This window comes from Dermacentor variabilis, chromosome 11, assembly GCF_050947875.1.
Source record: "Dermacentor variabilis isolate Ectoservices chromosome 11, ASM5094787v1, whole genome shotgun sequence".
In the NCBI taxonomy this organism is placed as follows: domain Eukaryota; kingdom Metazoa; phylum Arthropoda; class Arachnida; order Ixodida; family Ixodidae; genus Dermacentor; species Dermacentor variabilis.
In genome coordinates, this window is record NC_134578.1 from 11,029,984 (window position 1) to 11,050,503 (window position 20,520).

General features: G+C 49.7%; 1 protein-coding gene across 1 annotated transcript; it reads left to right on the forward strand.

The window, feature by feature from the left end:
• Positions 1-1,401: 1,401 nt before the first annotated feature.
• LOC142564992 (uncharacterized) lies at positions 1,402-19,977 on the forward strand. Its single transcript, XM_075676225.1, has 3 exons — positions 1,402-1,509; positions 16,834-17,539; positions 18,654-19,977. Exons 1-3 carry the CDS (start codon positions 1,494-1,496, stop codon positions 19,177-19,179), a joined length of 1,248 nt encoding a protein of 415 aa, XP_075532340.1. The 5' UTR covers positions 1,402-1,493; the 3' UTR covers positions 19,180-19,977.
• The last annotated feature ends 543 nt before the right edge of the window (positions 19,978-20,520 follow it).

The window sequence follows — 20,520 nt, forward strand, 5'->3', positions numbered from 1 at the left end:
TTCTATGTAGGAGGCGTTGGCTTGGCAATGGAAATTTCGGTCCAAGTAGCATGATATTATAAAGCAGAGTGCACAGGTCTGCTGTCTAGGAGGAGCGTGGGGTCGTAGGTTCGGAACTTACTACCGCCAGCGTTTTTACTTTCTAATTTATCACATTAATTTCTTTATAGCGATTAGCGAGGCGAAGTCAGAACGCAGGCGAGAGCTTGCGAGGACAAGGAACTCGCGGATAACACGGCCTTCGAGAGCGAAGGTGACGTGACGTCGCGGCGATGCCCTTTCCCCTCACGCAACGCCTGGCGTGCCAGCGCTGCAGCAGGTGTTCCCTTTCACCCGCTCTGCTCCGTCCAGGCGCGCACGTGACGTGGCGTCGCAGCCAATGGGAATTTAGGCACCGTTTCGCTGCTACAGACGCCGGCTTTTTCGCTCAATGGGCCTTGTGATGCTTTCGCATCAAAAACTAAATGAAGAATGTCTACACTATAGCTTGCTCTTGGCTTTTCAAGACGCCATCAAGAGAAAATTGGAGGGAGCGTTAGCTGACTATTTGTCTATAGCTTAATTGTCCGGTCTGTACGTATGTCTTGTCAGGCTGAACTCGAGACGTCTTGAGCAAGCTGGGAAAAGGCGACTGTTATTTGGGTCTTGTTACATTGGACGGATCGCTAGACTTGCAGCATATTATACTGAGCACGCCTTCTTCAACCACGCCATATCGCTACGGCTTTGGCTAGGCGAATTCCTCGTACCTTGCTTCGCGCAAGACCCGTCTAAATTCGCGAGTCTGCAATTGAAACAAGACAACGCAGCCGATGAAATAACTAAACCGCTCCCGGTACACACGTGCTCAAGAACATTTTGCTTCCAAGCTTAGCACAAACAAATCAGCAGACATACGACATTAAGAGCAACAAAAACAGGAAGGCAATCAGTTGTCAGAAGACTAGCGGCGGAGTAATGTTCCTTCTGATCCGGCATTGCAAACAGCGCCGAACGAAACTGAACGATGCGCTGTAGTTCAGGGGCTACAGCAATTATTCATTTAGGCACAGAATTTTCGCGCAGACGGCGAACGCCTCAGGCGAATGTAGAGAGAAGTTAAGCCAAGCCTGATCAACGAGAACGTCTCCAACATACGCTGGAGCCGACCACTGATAACTGACCTAGCGTTCCGAGTTCAGTACCAAAGCGACGCCGCATTCTTTCAAAGATAGTGCACCGATCACCGGCAGTGCAACTCAATCCGTGCCATCGTTATTTTACTGATCTTTTCTCCTTGCCACGTTGCGCCATCTACCAAACTATCGTGAAAACAAAGCACAATGACGGACCAATCACAGTGTCGTACGGCCGTGTGTCTTGCAATTGAAACTGCGCGCCACTTTGGCTTGCGTAGCTGGCGCGCGCTGTCGGTCCGATCGGGTGCTGCGTGTCAGGCGTAGTTTTTGACTGGTAATTGCTGCTTCGAACCGGCCGTCAAGCTTCGCTTCGAGATGGAATTTATATCAGGTATGTGTCCGCTATATGTGTTTCAGTGCCACACGCTTATAGGAAGCGTGCATGTCCGTGCAACGCGCTTCGACGTGGTGTTTGGATCCGACTGCTGGTACGATCTGTTGGGAACTCGGCGCTGACGCCCGTGGTCGTACCTGGGTCGCAAGCCCCAAGGGTAGCGTTGGCCTGGCGGCCTGGGGTACAACTGGAAGCATCCGAAGGTCCCGGCAAAGCATGAGTCGACTGGTAACAACGAAACAACTTGTTTATTTTAACATCGCAAAGAGTTGGCGGTCAGGTTTGACCGTAGAAGAGAGACGGGAGAGCACTTCACTCAACAGAAGAAATCGGAGCCCCCCCTTTTGGCGTCCGGAGGCAGCTGTTTTTATACTCTCGCAGTTGAGGGCAAGAAGGAACCCCTCAAAAGACGAGCACGTGAATGTACAATGGGCTAATGGTGACGCACACTGTCGTAGCGATGCCGTAGCACCATGTCGAGCACGATCTCGTAGCACCCTGTCGTGGCGCTGCCGGTCGGACACAATGACTGGAATGAGATCCCTGCTTTGGCATCGCCTGTTTCGGGCACAATGACTGGAACGAGATCCCTGCTTTGGCATCGCCTGTTTCGGGCACAATGACTGGAATGAGATCCCTGCTTTGGCATCGCCTGTTTCGGGCACAATGACTGGAATGCGAGGATGATCCCTAGGCGGTCGCATCGCCGCAGTCGCGCCTGGAAACACCTGGCGATGAGTGTTGCGGCGACGACGATCGGGCCAAAATGTCTGCCGCCCCGCCGCAGTCGCGCCGGCAAAACCACGTGTCGCAGGCGAAACGCAACAGACCGCCCCGCCGGGGGAAGGAGATCCCGATGGACAGGGGACTGCATCCGCTGTCCGGAGGGATGTCGCTCGATGATGCTCATAACCGAAGTCGGGCGTCCCTCGACGTTTCTTGAGCGCAGCGCACAGAGAAGGCCTCGTTCTCTTGTTCAGGTTCGCACGGGACACTGCAAAGTGACTTCGGGAGAGTTCACATTTTTGTTCTCGTTCCCGGCAAGCGTTAGAACTACGCTGAAACTCAACCGCTCAGTCAGCAAGCACGGCACAACCCTCACTAAGCCCTGCCAGGCTCTTTCCCCTTTTTATACCACTGCCTAGTTCCTTACAGTAGTCTAGCATCACTCAGAACGCGTCCACAAATTGAAAACTTGCACTAGAAAGCATATCAACACTAAACAAAAGCAATATGTTAAAAAAAATCCTGCCTCAGGAAAAAAAACATCAGTAACAAACAATTTTGAGGCTGATTCCTACGTTAGGGGCTTCGACTTAAGCCATCGGCGTTACCGTTGAGACTCCCCTTTTTGTAACGCACCTCAAAGGAATATTGTTGTAAAGCGAGGCTCCAGCGCAAGAGGCGGCCATTTTTGGGAGAGATGGTCTGCAGCCATTGGAGAGGGCAGTGATCCGTCTCAATGATAAACCTCGAGCCGGCTAGATAGCATGACAATTTCTGAACGGCCCACACGAGACACGCACACTCTTTCTCGGTGGCGCTATACGCCTGCTCACGACTGGTCAGCTTACGACTAGCATACAGGACGGGGTGTTCTACTTCTCCATTTTCCCGTTGGCACAGTACAACGCCCATGCCTCGCTCACTAGCATCGCACTGAACAACGAACCCTTTTGTATAGTCTGGCGATCGTAGCACAGGCTGGCTTGTTAGGGCACTCTTTAGGGCGCTAAAAGCTCTTTCCTTGGTCTCGTCCCAGACGACTGTTTGAGGCTCTGTCTTTCTTAGAGCATCCGTCAGGGGAGCCGCGATATCAGAGTACCTAGGGATGTACCTCTGATAGTAGCCGGCGACACCTAAGAACGACCGAATATCGGTCTTTGTGCGCGGTTGCGGAAAGTCTCGCACAGCGGCTACTTTTATTTCAGAGGGGCGGCGACGACCCTGACCAATCACGTGACCGAGGTAGACAACCTCGGCCTGTGCTAACTGGCACTTAGGAGCCTTGACTGTCAAGCCCGCTTCGCGCAGGCGGGTTAGCACTGCCCGCAAGTGTGTCATATGCTCAGACCAGGATGCGGAGAATATCGCTACGTCGTCTAGATACGGTAAAGCGAATTCTTGCTGTCCCCGCAACACTTTATCCATGAGACTTGAAAAACAGTATGGCGCGTTCTTCAAACCAAAACTCAACACTTTAGGACGGAATGTTCCCATTGGTGAAATGAACGCCGCATACCTACTAGCCTCTTCTGTAAGTGGAACCTGCCAATAACCCCTGACAAGATCTAGGGTGGAAATAAACTGAGCGCTACTAACTTTCTCAAGGCGCTCCTCGATGTTAGGGATCGGATAAATTTGATCCTTAGTGATGGAATTAAGCCTGCGGTAGTCGACGCAAGGACGAGGTTCCTTGCCCGGTACCTCAACTAAAATCAAAGGGGAGGTATAATCACTCTCACCTGCCTCAATAACACCGAGCTGTAGCATTTTCTTTACCTCAGCCTCCATAATATCGCTCTGGCGGGGTGACACCCGATACGCCTTGGATCGTACTGGCTCTGGGGAGGTAAGTTCTATATCATGAGTAAGTACCGAAGTCCTACCAGGCCTCTCAGAGAACAGACCTTGAAACTCTTGTAATAGCTGGTGTAGTTCGGTTTTCTGCTCGGGCGACAGCGGTGCTTTACTGATAAGGTCACTAATGACTTGACCGGTGTCTTCCCTGTTCGTCACTGAGCCTAGTCCCGGAAGCTCGACCGGAAGCTCTTCAGGAACGTTTACCATCATGCACACCACTGCTTCCCTTTGTCTATAAGGTTTGAGCAGATTACAGTGGTAAACTTGCTGTGCTTTCCGCTTTCCTGGCAGACTTACCACGTAGTTAACGTCCGACAGTTTCTGAACAATTCGTGCTGGGCCCTCCCACTGCACGTCTAGTTTGTTGTTTAGCGATGTGCGCAATATCATGACCTCATCGCCAACCTCAAAACGACGGGCCCTGGCTGTCCGATCATAATAAACCTTGGCCCTCTGCTGGGCCTTTGTCATTGCTTCACCTGACAACTCCTGTGCCCTTCTTAAGCGTTCGAGGAGCTTAAGCACGTACTCCACCACGACTGGGTCGTCGCCCCTACCTTCCCATGATTCTCGAAGCATGCGAAGCGGAGATCGAAGCGAGCGACCGTACACCAGTTCAGCTGGCGAAAACCCCGTAGCCGCATGCGGCGCGGTCCTTAAAGCAAACATCACCCCAGGCAGACACAGCTCCCAGTCAGTTTGATGTTCAAAACACAAAGCTCTCAACACGCGCTTCATGACGGAGTGGAGCTTCTCAACGGAATTCGACTGTGGGTGGTACACTGAGCTGTGTAACAGCTTTACCCCACACCTTTCGAGAAAAGTTGTCGTCAAAGCGCTAGTAAACACTGTGCCCTGATCTGATTGGATTTCCGCAGGGAAACCAACTCGCGCAAATATGGACAGTAGTGCATTAACTATCTCAACTGAGCTGAGTTCTTTAAGCGGCACTGCTTCAGGGAACTTTGTCGCTGGGCAGATCACAGTCAAAATGTGTCTGTACCCCGTGGCTGTTACCGGCAGAGGTCCCACAGTATCAATAACGAGCCGTCTAAAAGGCTCCGTTATGATAGGTACCAATTTCAACGGCGCCCTCGATTTGTCCCCTGGTTTGCCCACCCGCTGACAAGTGTCACATGTCCTCACGAAATGGTCTGCGTCCCGAAAACACCCTGGCCAATAGTACTCTTGCAAGAGACGGTCCTTAGTTTTCTTAACTCCTAGGTGTCCGGACCACGAACCCCCATGTGACAAGCGCAACAGATCCTGACGATAGCATTGAGGCACGACCAGCTGATCGAACTCCACTCCTCGGCGGTCTAGATACTTCCGGTACAGGACTCCACCTCTTTCCACAAAACGCGCAGTTTTCCTGGCGATACCTTCTTTGACATTGCAGCGCACGTTTTCCAGGCTGCCATCCTTTTTTTGCTCGGCTATCAAAGCCGACCGGCTGACTTTTAGCAACCTATCAAGTCCGTCTGACGTAGGCGCGATGAGCAAATCAGTAGATAGCTCTTCTAACTTTCCCGAATCGGGATTTTCCTCTCCAGTATCTGGCGCCTTCAACGCTACAGACTCAATTTTATTCAGTCCGGGCGTGCTCTGAATATCAGCTTGCTGCGCCTCTGACCCTTTTTCGTTGTTTGATAACGTCGGCCCCGCAACTACCGCCTTTGCAGCGAGCTCCCGAACCTTCGACCTGGTTAAGGCCTGAACACTAGCTTCACCAAACAAAAGCCCCTTCTCGCGCAGGAGGTGATCGGACCTGTTTGAAAATAGGTACGGGTACTGGGGTGGCAGCATAGATGACACTGCCGCCTCCGTCTCAAGCGCTCCGAAAGGTCCTTCAATAAGCACTTTTGCTACCGGCAGACACACGCTATGAGCTTCCACGGCTTGCTTGATCCACGCGCACTCGCCCGTGAACATATGGGGTTCTACATAAGACGGGTGAACTACATCCATCGTAGCTGCGGAATCGCGAAGCACTCGGCACTCTTTCCCGTTCACGAGGAGGTCTCGCATGTAAGGCTCGAGAAGCTTCATGTTCTCGTCAGTGCTGCCTATTGAAAAAAACACAACTTTTGGTGTTGTTTCCGGACACTGCGCCGAAAAGTGACCCGGCTTCTGGCACGTATAACAAACGCCCGCTCGCCTCATCTCGAACCGCTTTCTGCGTTCGGCTTCGGCTGCCGTCTCTTTACGTTTGGTCGGATTGCTTTCACTCGCATCCTCACTACGCGTGTCCCCCTTAAATCTCATGGGCGTGAACCTTGGCCTCTCAGACTTGGAGCCAAATTCACCCTTTTGACCGTCCTTAGCTCCGCGAGCTCGACGCGTCACAAACTCCTCGGCTAGCTCAGCGGCTCTAGCCACCGTACTCACGTCTGGCCTATCCAAGACCCAGTATCGCACGTTCTCCGGTAACCGACTATAAAACTGTTCTAGCCCGAAGCACTGCAGAACTTTATCGTGGTCACCAAACGCTTTCTCTTCTTTGAGCCACTCCTGCATGTTCGACATAAGCCTATACGCAAACTCTGTATATGACTCACTTCTGCCTTTCTCATTTTCCCGAAACTTCCGACGGAACGCCTCCGCAGACAGCCGGTACTTTTTTAGCAGACTCGATTTTACTTTGTCGAAATCCTCTGCCTCCTCTCTATCCAAGCGAGCGACTACGTCGGCCGCCTCGCCGGGTAACAAAGTGAGCAAGCGCTGTGGCCACGTTTCCCGAGAGAACCCCTGCTTCTCGCACGTTCGCTCAAAGTTAACCAGGAACAAACCAATGTCCTCTCCAAGCTTAAACGGCCGCATCAGGTCAGTCATTTTGAACAATACTCGTTCTCCTGCACCGTGTGCCTGACTTCCATTACGAGCGCGTTCCATCTCTACCTCGAGACGCTTCATTTCCAAAGCGTGTTCGCGCTCTTCTTTTTCTTTTTGCTCTTTAAGTTCGCGCTCCTGTTTCTCTTTTTGCTCTTTAAGTTCGCGCTCATATTTCTCTTTTTGCTCTTTAAGTTCGCGCTCCTGTCTTTTTGACCTCTCCTCAATAGTCTCAAGGCATTCCGACAGCTCGTCATCCTCAGCCTCTAACTCAAGAATAGCCTTTAGCAGTTCAGGTTTTCTTAGTTTGTCTGAGACATCCAGACCCAACTCTCTTGCAAGCTCCAACAATTTTGGTTTGCGCAACGACTTCAAATCCATGGCTGCTCTGAATGCTGCTTTCTCTACTGCTTACTATTGTCTTGCCGCAAACTAACCCGGCAGCAACGACAACCACAATTACCAGCTCTGTTTCTGACACTAACAAAAAGCCTGGCAAAGCTCAGAAGAAGAAAGTCCCGCACTCACCAAACCTCGCAGGCAGGAATTCCGCGCAGTCGTTCCGCTGCAGGCAACCAGTCGTCACACAGGGCTCGTTGCACTGCTCCCGGATCGTCGTTGAGCTGCTCAGCATACAGTCAACTGCATCTCTTTGCTGCTGGCCTCCGTTGTCGCGATCTCACCGCTGGCAGACAGTTGTTTGAAGTCGGAGGCGATCTCACCGCTGCCAACCAGATGTTTGGATCCGACTGCTGGTACGATCTGTTGGGAACTCGGCGCTGACGCCCGTGGTCGTACCTGGGTCGCAAGCCCCAAGGGTAGCGTTGGCCTGGCGGCCTGGGGTACAACTGGAAGCATCCGAAGGTCCCGGCAAAGCATGAGTCGACTGGTAACAACGAAACAACTTGTTTATTTTAACATCGCAAAGAGTTGGCGGTCAGGTTTGACCGTAGAAGAGAGACGGGAGAGCACTTCACTCAACAGAAGAAATCGGAGCCCCCCCTTTTGGCGTCCGGAGGCAGCTGTTTTTATACTCTCGCAGTTGAGGGCAAGAAGGAACCCCTCAAAAGACGAGCACGTGAATGTACAATGGGCTAATGGTGACGCACACTGTCGTAGCGATGCCGTAGCACCATGTCGAGCACGATCTCGTAGCACCCTGTCGTGGCGCTGCCGGTCGGACACAATGACTGGAATGAGATCCCTGCTTTGGCATCGCCTGTTTCGGGCACAATGACTGGAGCGAGATCCCTGCTTTGGCATCGCCTGTTTCGGGCACAATGACTGGAATGAGATCCCTGCTTTGGCATCGCCTGTTTCGGGCACAATGACTGGAATGCGAGGATGATCCCTAGGCGGTCGCATCGCCGCAGTCGCGCCTGGAAACACCTGGCGATGAGTGTTGCGGCGACGACGATCGGGCCAAAATGTCTGCCGCCCCGCCGCAGTCGCGCCGGCAAAACCACGTGTCGCAGGCGAAACGCAACAGTGGGCAGGCTGAAGTTCTCATCGATACCGAAACAACGTGATTCGGGGATCCCCGCTCAGAATGATTCGATGTTTTCTGATTAATCCACTCACGCGCATATCGCGGTACTCGCCTGGAAGCCGAGACGCGCAATACGCGTAGAGCCTTCTTGCCAGCTGTTTCAGTGGGCTCCATGATCACAGAAACTATAAGGTTGTTTTGGGCAAGTCATCCTTTTGCAGTGCCCGCCAGCGAATCATTTTGGTGCGTCACATCAGCATTGCGGCGGAAGGCAGCCTGTATTGTGCAAATAGTTGACACCGCGAACGCGAATCGAATGATTGTGTTTCGAGTCGAAGTATTCGATTTAATAATTTATTCATTGGTTCCTTCTAATATGAAATTGTGACTGAGTATAGCTACTGCAATTTATTAGCCGTTGTACGTGTACCATGTATTGGTCAACCGGTTGCTTCAAGTCTCATTTATTAGCTAATCAGCAGCAGCCTTGTTGAAAATATATTTTTCTCGGACGACACCATCTTGTAGCGGACTTCCAAGTATATGTGTGGGGGAAATGCGTCCAGCATGTTTTCTTACCGCCTTTTAAACTCCATGCTGCTTTTAAATGCGTGAGCATTTATATGACTACCCAACGAGGTAACCCGTGTGTCACGTAAGAAGAATCGCTATAAAGAAAATAACGTATAAAACAATTTCTACGAAGGCTTGTTGAAATATTTGGTGATGGCGGAATAAAAACCATTCCTAGAATCACTTGTACAGCCGACTTGGTGCATTGTGGACATCAGAAAAAGGTGCAGTTATTTTTAAATGCCAGTGAGACGGGACAGGTCTCGCTTGCTGTGTGTTGTGTTTTTTCGGCGCTACAACCCTCTTCTGGAAACATGCAGTTTACGAATTGTGGCCGGTGAGCTTGCAAAGCGCATCCACTTGGAACCGGTTCCGAGGATATCATGCAGGTTATTCGGAATATGACCCATCAAACTTTTTAAAAATACTGTTTTATGCATTCAAGCACAAGAGTAACTGGAAAGTTTATGTATTTCGTCGCACACTTTGGGAATGAATATCTCGAAACTGGTGGCATACTCAAAATTCGTTCCAAGTGCATACGCCTTGCGATCTCATTGGTTACAATTCGTCATTTGGTACATGGGTCGTTAAGAAATCAACTAAAGGCTAATTAGTAAACTTCTGTTAATAGTCGTTTATGCATTTCGATTTTTTCGTGCAAGTTATGTCCGCCTCTTCCAGCAATCCAGCTCAAAGGACTGTAAATATGCTATCTGCAGCAGGCGATTTTCAGATACTATGTAAAACAAACAGACGAACAAAATACGTCACAGGACTTTCACGAGCGTGTAACGCGCATGTTTAAGCTATAGGCTGTGGCGTGAGAGGAAAGAATACTTTGTAGACATGTTCAGCTTTGTCGCCTTTATTTATTTTAATGTAGCGACAAAGGCCTTGTTATCGCTGAAAGTGAGTTATGTGGTGACTGGCACGCCCAACGCCACACGCCGAACCAGCTGGCGCCAAATGAGCGGACGTAAACAATGCAGCCGATGTAAACAGTGCTCAGCGGATTGAAAAACGAACTGCGTGCGCCGATGGCGGGGATGCTGCAACGAGCGTCGGCGGCTTGCGGAACAGCCAGAACACTTGCCACGCATTGTACTTGTGCATTCCTTCGGCCTGGTGCGTGGATTCAAAGGCACAGAGCTTGCCTGGCAGTGGGGAATGGCGTTCGCCATCCGGCGGTCTTCAGGGCATACTTCTGCCTGGGTCGTCGCCTCCAACCGATGGCGTTTAAATTAACGTGATGTGGAAGAAGCGGATTCCCGGAAATGCGTCCTACGTTGGTATTCGACTGTTTGCATCCGAGAGGTTACAAGTGTGAGCCCGAAGTCCCTGTGTGCGGCCGCCCCACTTGTTATGAAAACGAGCACCAACACCGGCGTGGTAGTTGTTCACACGCTGATATAAGTCTGCGAGGGCGGACGAAGGCGGGAGCGACCGGTGACCTACCAGAACTAATTATTGTTGTGGTTGTGCCTTGAGAAAGATTGCTGCGGAGCCTGGGACCAGTGAACAACTCGTGCGATAGACTGCGGCCAAGCTAAACACCTATGAACAGCTGCTGGAAAGAGTACTGGCGAATTTCGGAACAAGGGACAAATTCTGGCGAAGGGGGACTGTCAGTTCGTTGGGCGTTACTGTGCGCTGTTCTGTGAAATAATATCTAAACAGAGGATCCAACCTGTGAGATACACACAGGATGGAGAATAAAGATGGGACCAATTCCCATGCTTGTATGAAAAGTTTTCGCATTGAGCCGAGCTTAGCAGAACAGAAGCAGTTTTGCGAATAGAAGTCTCAGAGCGTAAATTGAATTACGTGTAGGGCCAGCTGATAACAGTCGCATCAAGCTTCACAAATATTCAGCTGTAAAAGTCTTAGATCAGATCCTTGTTTTTTAAAGACGAAGTGAAAGCACGTTCCTACTGATGTGATGACGGAGCCCAGCTGAGTGGCGATTTGCAACCTAAGGGTTGCTGAATATTATTCAGGAAATCGGGATTGTTCGCTGGAATATTGAAGTCTCCCACAAGAAACTTTGGACCAGATCTGTACGGCAGCACTGCATTGGCGACGTATAGGGCACAACCTGTGAGGCGGTTGCTTTGGCATTAAAGTAAGCCACTGCGACGACGAGTTATCTAGTGGCACTACGTACACCTCACGCACATTGTAGCGGTGTCTTCGAAAAAGAAAGAGAACGCGGAGCGCAGCGTAGTGAGCGTACCTCACACATAGTAACTTTAATCTGCCACCGAATAATAAAATCTACAGTGAATGATTGGTGCAGTTTACAGGAGCCAAGGTTTGGAATGCTTTACCCCCAGAAATAAAACAGTCCCACGAAACAAATAAAGCATTAAGAACATACTTTTTGAGCCTTATTTGATCTATGTGACAGTCGTCCGCGGTTTGTGTTTGTTGTACAGTGTTGTTCATTACAGATCTTTATTCATTCTGCTGTAAAATGCATATTATATTATTTTTTCCTCATTGTATAGTGTACTTTGGTCTTTCGCCGTGATTTTGGGCTTTCTATTTTACACAAGTGTGGTGTCATTGCAATCGTGTATTTTTGTTTCTGAACCCCACACTAGCCTCTGGCTATGGGTTCAGTCAGTGTTTGATAATTTGTATGGCAAGAGTAGAAATAAAAAAGAAAATGAAATGAAAGACTGCGATAGTGAAGAGAGCGCGATGTGGAAAGTAGAGGAGGAGGGTATGGCGAAAGCGTGAGAAGAAAGGCGTAGTGCCGTGCAAAGCGGGTTCTGCGGCGACGATGGCTACGGGATGGCGCCATAGTAGCGCACGCCATCTATTCACCGATGACGCCACCGATAGCAAATATGGAAACGAAGTGCTGCATGAGTGGAGGTCTGTCTGCGACGGCTGCTGTGAATCTCGCCCGCGCGTCACCCAGCTGCTGCCTCTCGCGATCTCCCGATTAGAGAGGCAGTCGCGCCACACTTCGCTCCGTTTGCAACGTGCCGCGCGAGACAGATTGTCCGTGCAAGCCAATATATCGCGCAATGAAAACACGTATACAGCTGCGCTCGAATTTCCCATTAGGAGGGTATCGTAATCGCCGGTGAATTTTTTGTTGCGACATCACATGTTTCAAACTGTGTCTAGTTTGATATTTTAGTACCAGTAGAAGGTGCTGTCGACGAGAAACGCGGACAACGGTTGAAGTTCAGATTTCTTTACTACCCCGCGGTGATGTACGAGGACTTCGACACCATGCGTCTGTTGATGTGCACGTTTGAAGCCCTGCCATGTTAGATGTTTCGAGACAGCGAAGTGACCATCGTGTCCACATCGACACATAGGTTTACGATTTGTCCTTTGTACCATTCATTCGACTTGTAGGCTGCCATTGAGTGTGTACTTATGAGGTACTTGTTTACGAAACGACTGCAGACACGAGGAGCACAGCCTACATCGAGCGATCGCTGTCGGGAAACTCCAACGGGAGTATTGCTTGGTGAGCCAGAAGCACGGCAGAGGTCGTTCTTGAACGAAAACCGACCGCACACCGAGCCGTTGCAGCGAAAGAAGTTGTTCAGAAACTGTTGGGCGAAATAATCGGCTGCAGCCTCTGTGTTGATTGGTGCGATTGTTTGGCAGGAACAATGATTAGTGACGATTATGAGTTTGTGAGCTCGCCATCAGTTTATCTAGAAAAGAAATTGTTTTTCTCGCTGGCAGCTGGATATATGTCGCAATGCACACATGTAAGTCTGCCATGAGTTCGGCTGTTTATTTTGTGTGTGTGTGTGTGTGTGTGTGTGTGTGTGTGTGTGTGTGTGTGTGTGTGTGTGTGTGTGTGTGTGTGTGTGTGTGTGTGTGTGTGTGTGTGTGTGTGTGTGTGTGTGTGTGTGTGTGTGTTTGGGGAGGAGTGGAAGGGATGGCGAAGGTGGCTTAGTTGTGCTCCTCTGTATATTCAATGTGTCTGGCAATAAACATTAGTTGGAAGTTAGCGCTTGTGCCCCGTGTGTGTTTTAGTGCGGTCCTAAAATTCCGCGCCAAATATCTCAATAAATATCAATTTTGTCCCCTTTAGAATATTGCAGTAGATGCAATAGTTTGCACAACTATGATATATCGCTTTTCTCTCTTTTTTTAGTTAGAGAATTGTAAACTTGGCACTGCATATAATGTTTACAACATTATTTCTTAATTTGATAGTTTCAAGAAATCCGCTCCCTATATATATATATATATATATATATATATATATATATATATATATATATATATATATATATATATATATATATATATATATATATATATATATATATATATATATTTGAACTTTCTTTCTAATGTAAGAGAACAGCGCGAGAGAAAGGGACAAACGAAGAAGGACACGCACAGCGTTGATTTAAAACAACTTTAGTAAATAAGCGAAGACCGTGTATATATGCTAGCGCGGAGGCATGTGCAGAAACAGGGGCAGCCACCAAAACCGTCATATCGATGACTAGGACAGACAGATCACTTGCCGTGCGTTAATAATGAGCGAGGCACATGCATAAGGCTTAAAACTGATTTGAGATACGCAATCTCCATTTGTATTAGCGCAATTGACAGGGAATGCAATAAACCTAATCAAATTCAGTGCAGTAGGTGAATGAAATTGTTTCTCCTCTTTTCCCCGAGTGTTCATATAGGGCAAGCATAGAGGCTATAGGACGATTTGTTACTGCGGTGACAATAAACGATTGCGAAAAAGAGACATAGGAACGGACAAAGCGCTTTCAACTGTGTTTCTCTGAGCCTTGTACCATAATTAGGGCCGCAAGCGCATTCTCAGCGTCATTCAGGCATCAGGCTGCCATAAATTCCAGTTCTTTTTTTTTTTGATAGTGAGATAGATGACTTCAACGCACACAAGTCACAAGCCAGTCATCATGCCCGCTTCAGTAATCTCTCTAATTAGCTGCGTACGGTTTGTCATACAATACAGGTTTTATCGAAATTTTGCCGATATCCGCACATTCCGCCCATGGAGAGCAATAAGTAAAGCCAGCGACGTTGTTGTCGACATTGTTGCGATGCTCTTATCAGCCTATCACCCAAATGTCAGAGACATGCGATGATATTCAGAGGCACGCGATGACACGCTGTTTGTGGTTGTGACCAAGTTCAGACGAACTTAGTTGACTGTAAAGAGCATGTCAACTGCGGTGCATGTGAGGTTGGTGTGGCATGTTATCGCTAACGATAGAATGGTGACGCTGTGATAAAATGCTCACCGATAAATTTAAGATTGCATAGCACTCTTAAAGAACTGTGGACTCAACCTAGGAGACGAAGGGAATGTTGAATGCACTTTTGAGCAAACGCAGCGACTATTTGTAGCTGTTTCTAAACAAAGATGGTGTCACAAACATCCGTGATGTCAGAGCTGACGTATCGGCGCTGCGGTTAGGGTGCAAGATACTTGCATAAACTTTGACCTTTATTCTCCGCGCTGATAACCAAATCTAATACGCTAAATAAATTGAAGTTAAACTTTGAAAAAAATATGATATGTCAACTAAACGAAATTTATGCGTTGCTGCTTAGTGCTACTTGGAACGAACTTGCAGGATAACACTTGCAGTTTCGAGGTATCGTATTAATTGTTGAAGTTGGCAACAATATGCGTAGAGGTCCCACTTGCTTTTGTGCTTCAATGCGTAAAACGACGTTTTCTCTAAAAAAAAAAAATAAGTCGAACAGCGCACGTTATCCGCTACTTTGACGATTCATATCTCGAAACCGGTGCCGTCCTCACTATTCGCTTTAGGTGGATATGCCTTGCAAACTCACCGGCTCCAACTCGTAAATTGTAATATGTGCCGTAATGTGATCAATTAAAAAGATTAATGGTGATTTTTTTTATTAATTGCACTCGAACCTCGTTATATGAAGTTGAAGGGGGAGCTGATTACTTAGTTATATTAATTTCTTCGTTCTATCCATTACGGTCAGTTACAGCAATATGTGCCAACTCGGGTGCACAACTGTAAGCGTGGGAATAAGTAAGACGGCTTTGAGGCCCGCGGAACCGCCACACGGCCACGCATACGATGAAATATGAATAAAACAACAAAATAAGCTTCGGCACATGACTTAGCATCTGATGCGACAGCCTTTAGGTAGCTGCCTTCTGTTCCATTGTGTTAATCTTTCGCGCCTTCTTTCCACTTGGCTTGACGCGGTCGAGCAGCACATGACACGCAACGCTCCTCTGTGTGGTCGAGGAGGCAAGCGAACTTCGTCGCACCGGTTTGGCTCGGTCGAGTCGTGGCCTCCGAGATAACAGCGATGCCAATGCGATCTCGGAGCCCATGTCCAGCTGCCAGTCCGCGCGGCGCGGCACGCCGCACGAAGCGGGAGAAGTGAATGCGCAGCCTGGGTGTGACCCCCGAGATTGCACCGAGATCTCTGAGGCCAGGCCCATCTGCGGCTGCCTGGGCGGTACGCCGTAGAGAGAGCAGTGAATGCATTGATATTTCGCTGGGTTTCGCGTAGCCGCGCAGCATGGCGCGATTCCTGCAGGCTTGCACATGACCGCCGAGATTGCGCCGTTGAGATATCGGAGGCCACGCACAGCTGAGCATGCCTGCGCGACGCGCCGCACGGCAGAAGTGAATTTGCACTATTCTTTCGCACCAGCGCGCGTAGCCATGCATCCAGGCATGCTCAAGAAAGAGAGGTCAGTGGAGCAGTGCGATAGTGAGTTGCTGCAGAATCAAGCGTCCTTCCTTTCTTTAGATCACTATCTATCTATCTATCTATCTATCTATCTATCTATCTATCTATCTATCTATCTATCTATCTATCTATCTATCTATCTATCTATCTATCTATCTGCTACTTGTGCGCAGGTGCGAAGCTACGCGCATCGGTGAGAAAAGGCACTGTTACTCCACGATGTATTCGACGCGGGGACGCGGGAGTTTTGAACTGCTGCAGCGAACGAGTGCCGAACCCTGCGCAAAGCGATGTACTCGGATCGCAACGGTCCGGTATTTTTATTGCGAAAGCAATACTGGCTCGCACTTTCGGCCCATCGGTGGTCGTGGCGCCTCCTTACACAGCTGCGCTTCACGGGACAGTGTGACGTCACGCCAGACCGAGAGACGGGGCGCCAGCTCGCGGCATCGATGGTGGAGGCGAAGCCTTGCGCGCCGCTGCTGCGGCGCTACCGAGAAAGGGCGCTCGCTGGTGTGACGTCACGCTAGGAGGATAAATGGGGCTACAGCTCGGCTCCTCGCAGTGTTCGGCGCGCTGCCTTGCGCTATGTCGGATGTTGCATAGCCATAAGTTAAACAAAGGTCATCCATGTCCACACCATCACCGAACCAAGGCGCAGCCAAGGGTATTTCGCAATCTTCCAGGCTTAACCAAGCTAAGCCTTCAGCCAGTTATTGATGGTTGCGGAGACGAATCCGGTTCGTTATATCCATTGGTAGGGCAATTTCACTTCATTAAAACGAGGCTTTAAATACATGGATCTCTATGGGGGGATTTCAAAGGGAATTTTTTATTTACGTTATATCCACTATTTCGTTATATTCCGTTTCGTTATAACGAGGTTCGAGTGCAGTCGATTATGCATTTCGATTTCTCGTGCGAGTTCCGCGGCTTCGAATAATCCAGTTCAAGGACCACAATAACGCTATCTTCACAGGCCATTTTTATAACTTCTATGGTTTAAACGCTCTTTTCGCGGTCAAGCTTCATTGATGTCCCGACTTGACGGCTATTCGCTTCTTTATCAGCCACAATCTCCGCAGCCGCTATGATTCGCTCTTTGTTGTTGTTCGTATCCCCTGCTATAGAACGTGAAACGTCGGCACGCGAGGACTGGAGCGACGTCATCGCCACGACGGACGCACGGGAAATCCTGAGGCGAGTCAGTTACCCGGACGACGCCACCCGGCGGTCGCTGTACGCGTCGTGGCTGAGAGTCGTCGCCTCCACCAGATGGCAGGAGTCGTTCGACCGCCTCATGCTCGAGTGCGTGGCTGCCACGCCGTCGCCGACAGCCCCCTGGAAGCCGCTGTTCGCCAGCATCTACAGAGTCGGGGACGTCATATACCTGCCGTCACGGGGTATGAAAGAGCGCTTGCTGAACCTCGACAAGATGCCCAAGCTCTTCGCACCAAAGCTCGAGGACGTCGAGCCGCTCCCTTCTTCTCCCGGATTCGTCGACTTCCTCGCCGACCTGTTACGGAAGAGCCGCAGCTCTCTGGCGGCCCTGAACGAGGCCGGCCTGATCATCGGCTTCTACAGCCTGGCGCTGGCCGTTGTCGCAGCCAAGCCCGTGAGAGAGGTGCAGGACTTCTTCCGAACTCGACTGAAGAGGGCGCTGGCCGCGGCTGTGCCTACGTCGTTCGACGGAGACGTGTTCTGCCCCAGCGGCAGGTTCCTGACCGAACTGGCCCGCAAGACGTACTCGGCCGAGGGAAAGGTGAAGCCTTACATCGTGCTCCTGGTGCTGGGTCAGTATGCGTACCATGTCGACGCAGCCGAAGCACCGCCGAGGTAACGACATTTATAGTTAGCACTGTGCGTGCGTGCATGCTTTAATTGAGTATAGTGTCCCAGGCAAGCTGTTAAAAACTGACATCACATACGCTTATGCATGGGACCAGCGATTTTTGTTCTTGAGTTCTCATCCGCTACCAGGGTAACTATTGCCTATTAATTACCTTGCTATTTAAAGAAGATAGGTAAATTACATTTTTGGAGCAAATAATGGTGTGGCTTCTCATTGACTCCCCAAATGCCTGCTTATAATTCCGTAGGCTGCGATCGTCATGCGGAACACGCATCCGCGCCGTCAGTGGAAGGACAATTCAATACAAACACCAACACTTTGCCTTGTCCAAGTGATTGTCGAGTCAAGCACTGCGCTCGTGGTGTATTTATTGTGTGTTCCTTCCGCTTGTCTTATTTTTTTCGCGCAGTTTTAACCTTCCTTCCAGTTGTCATACTATTGTGATGCCGTCGTGATCGTTCCATCGTCGTCACTACAGCTCTAGCTGTCATCCGGTTCTCGTCAGCTGTCGTCGTCCCATCTTCGTCGCCACCCCGTTGACCTCATGCTGTCATCGTCACTCTGTCGTGTTTATGCTATCTTCATTTCTGGTGACCGTTCTTTCACCGGTTCACCACTGTTGCAAGGTTGTTGCCGGACGCGTCTCATGTATCGGAGCTTTCTCGAATGTTGTCGGCCACTCTAAAGCGAAAGAATATTCTCTAATCAGTTTGTGTGCTCGACGCGAACAGCGGTGCACATTCTGGGACGTGTGCGAGCACCGGCTGTTACCCTGCACTGTACTAAAATTAAAGTAGCCGACGCACTCGACCTGCAGATCAGATTTCGACGGCCGATGAATCTGGTCGCCGCCGTAGTTGCGCTTTGTGTGGTGTTTGCTATGGTATGCACAAATTTACCCAATAAATAGTCAACTTTTGCACCTCGTTTTTCCCCGTCACAAGGTCACAGCATTACACGGGCATCAATCCCGGTGCCTCTCGCGTGACAATATTTCACGTGATTACAGTTTACCCAGTACAGCATGACAACATTTCACGTCGGTGACTCAGTGAAATCCTTTAATAGAGTCACGTTTTTCTCTTCTCCCTATTTCAGCGCCGACGTGAGGTTCCTGGAGGAAGGCTTTCTGACGCCAGCTAAGTTCGGTCACCTGCACATAATACAGCTCCTGTACGTCGTGCAAGAGAAGACCGCGCTCAGCGCCAAGGTGCTCAACCGCATCCTTCGGGATGGCCACTCGCAAGAGGTACGCGTGTCTAGCCAGCGCGTTCGCGAGTTCCTGGCAGACGCTGACAAGCCGATGCAGCGAACGAGGCCCTGGTGCCGCGCAGCCAGCATGCGTTTCTTCCCGCACCTCAGCGTATGCTATCACGTGGACTACGCCATGCGACTGACGGCGTTCGTGGCGCCCGACCCCGACGACCTCTTGTGGCGGAGACCGGAGTTTGCCGGTGTGTCAGCGGCACGCGTGAAGGATGCTCGACTCTGGGCCCGCAACTTCAAGCGAGCCTTGCGGAAAGGAAATTACGGTACAGCGCCCAGGCTGGACTGCAGCAACGAGTTGGCACGGTTTGAGAAGCCCACCGTTAACGCTGTGCGACCTTTCAGGCACTCTCCGTAGCCACATCATTAGACTGCCAAATCAAGCATCAAGAGCATGCTGGAACATTCCACCTTGCCCCATGCTTAATGCAGCCCTTATTGCCAGTCTGGCGATCGAAGCTGTCCTAATGCTGTAGGCCCAGCATCAAGAACGCGCCGGACTGTTTCACAACGAGGCTTCACCTTGTCTTATATGCCTTAATGTAACCCAGTGGTAGTTTTTTTAGCGTTACAATTCCACTGCCAAGTCGACATCTAGAATATACCCGGGGACTTTCACCTTAATTTATTAAGAACAGTTCCTTGGGATCGTGCAGCCGCTGAAAAACATTTTGTTGCGATGCCATACACGTGCCAAGTGCATCAAGGGTACGCCGGAATATGTTATCTCGAAGTCTTCCCTTGCCTCTAGTTTTCATGAAACCATTTTTGGCACTTTCTGTATCGTTGTTATTCCAGTGCGAACGCTATCAAAGAGATTACGCTAGAACCATTTATTGTTAAACCTTTTCATGAAAAATACCGCTACTGCGTTATAGCGATTTTTTTTTCAGCAGTTAATAAACGAATTCAGATGTTAACTTTGTCGTCACGTGTTTGTGCGCAACAGACCATATACGGTTCTGCGGAAATCGTTGTGCGGTTTGATTCCATTGGATTCGCCCAACGTGAAGCGGCCTACAATGAGAGTGTCAGGCGCCAGTCCTGCCACTTTTCCCTATCGACTGCGTACGGTAAGCTTCTGTCTTACACCTGCTTCGTCCTACCGGGCGGAAAGACTTGCGGTACGATAGGTCTGTGCATACGCGAACGGTCCATCGTAGCTCACGGTTATAAACTACATGAGAGTCGCTGCAGGCGCATTTTTTTCGCGTCAATGGCATTCAGCCGCCATTTTTAGATGGTTCGCCCCTACGCCCTAGCGATGGTTACTTCTACAAAAGGGCATTTTTAAGGGAAAAGCCTTATATGCCCCATGAAGCGGAAAATCCGGCGAGCGTACGGCTACAGCCACTGTAGTACGGCGTTAACATCGGATGGCAAGAAAACCCACGTGACCAAATGATGACGTCACGTTCCCAGCGCTGCACCTGCTGAGGCTCGCACTGCGAAATCCTACGGTAAACAGCCACGGCGTCGGACGTACCCCGTGGCCCACTCCAAAGGTTTGATTACGGTTGGTACAAATTATAGCAAAGTGGAGTTTTAATTCAAGGCGATAACTTAGGCAAGTTATAATGCGTTCGCATTCAAATCACATAATTATACTTAAGTGATTATCAATTTATTTTGTATTGGCACTAGACCTGTCGTAAGTAATGGTAGTATAATGATTAACAGTGGTAATTTGCTTTAGATA

Coding starts and splice junctions, on each gene's coding strand:
- LOC142564992 (XM_075676225.1), top strand. Junction 17,540..18,653: donor GCAGCCGAAGCACCGCCGAG/GTAACGACATTT, acceptor TCCCTATTTCAG/CGCCGACGTGAGGTTCCTGG.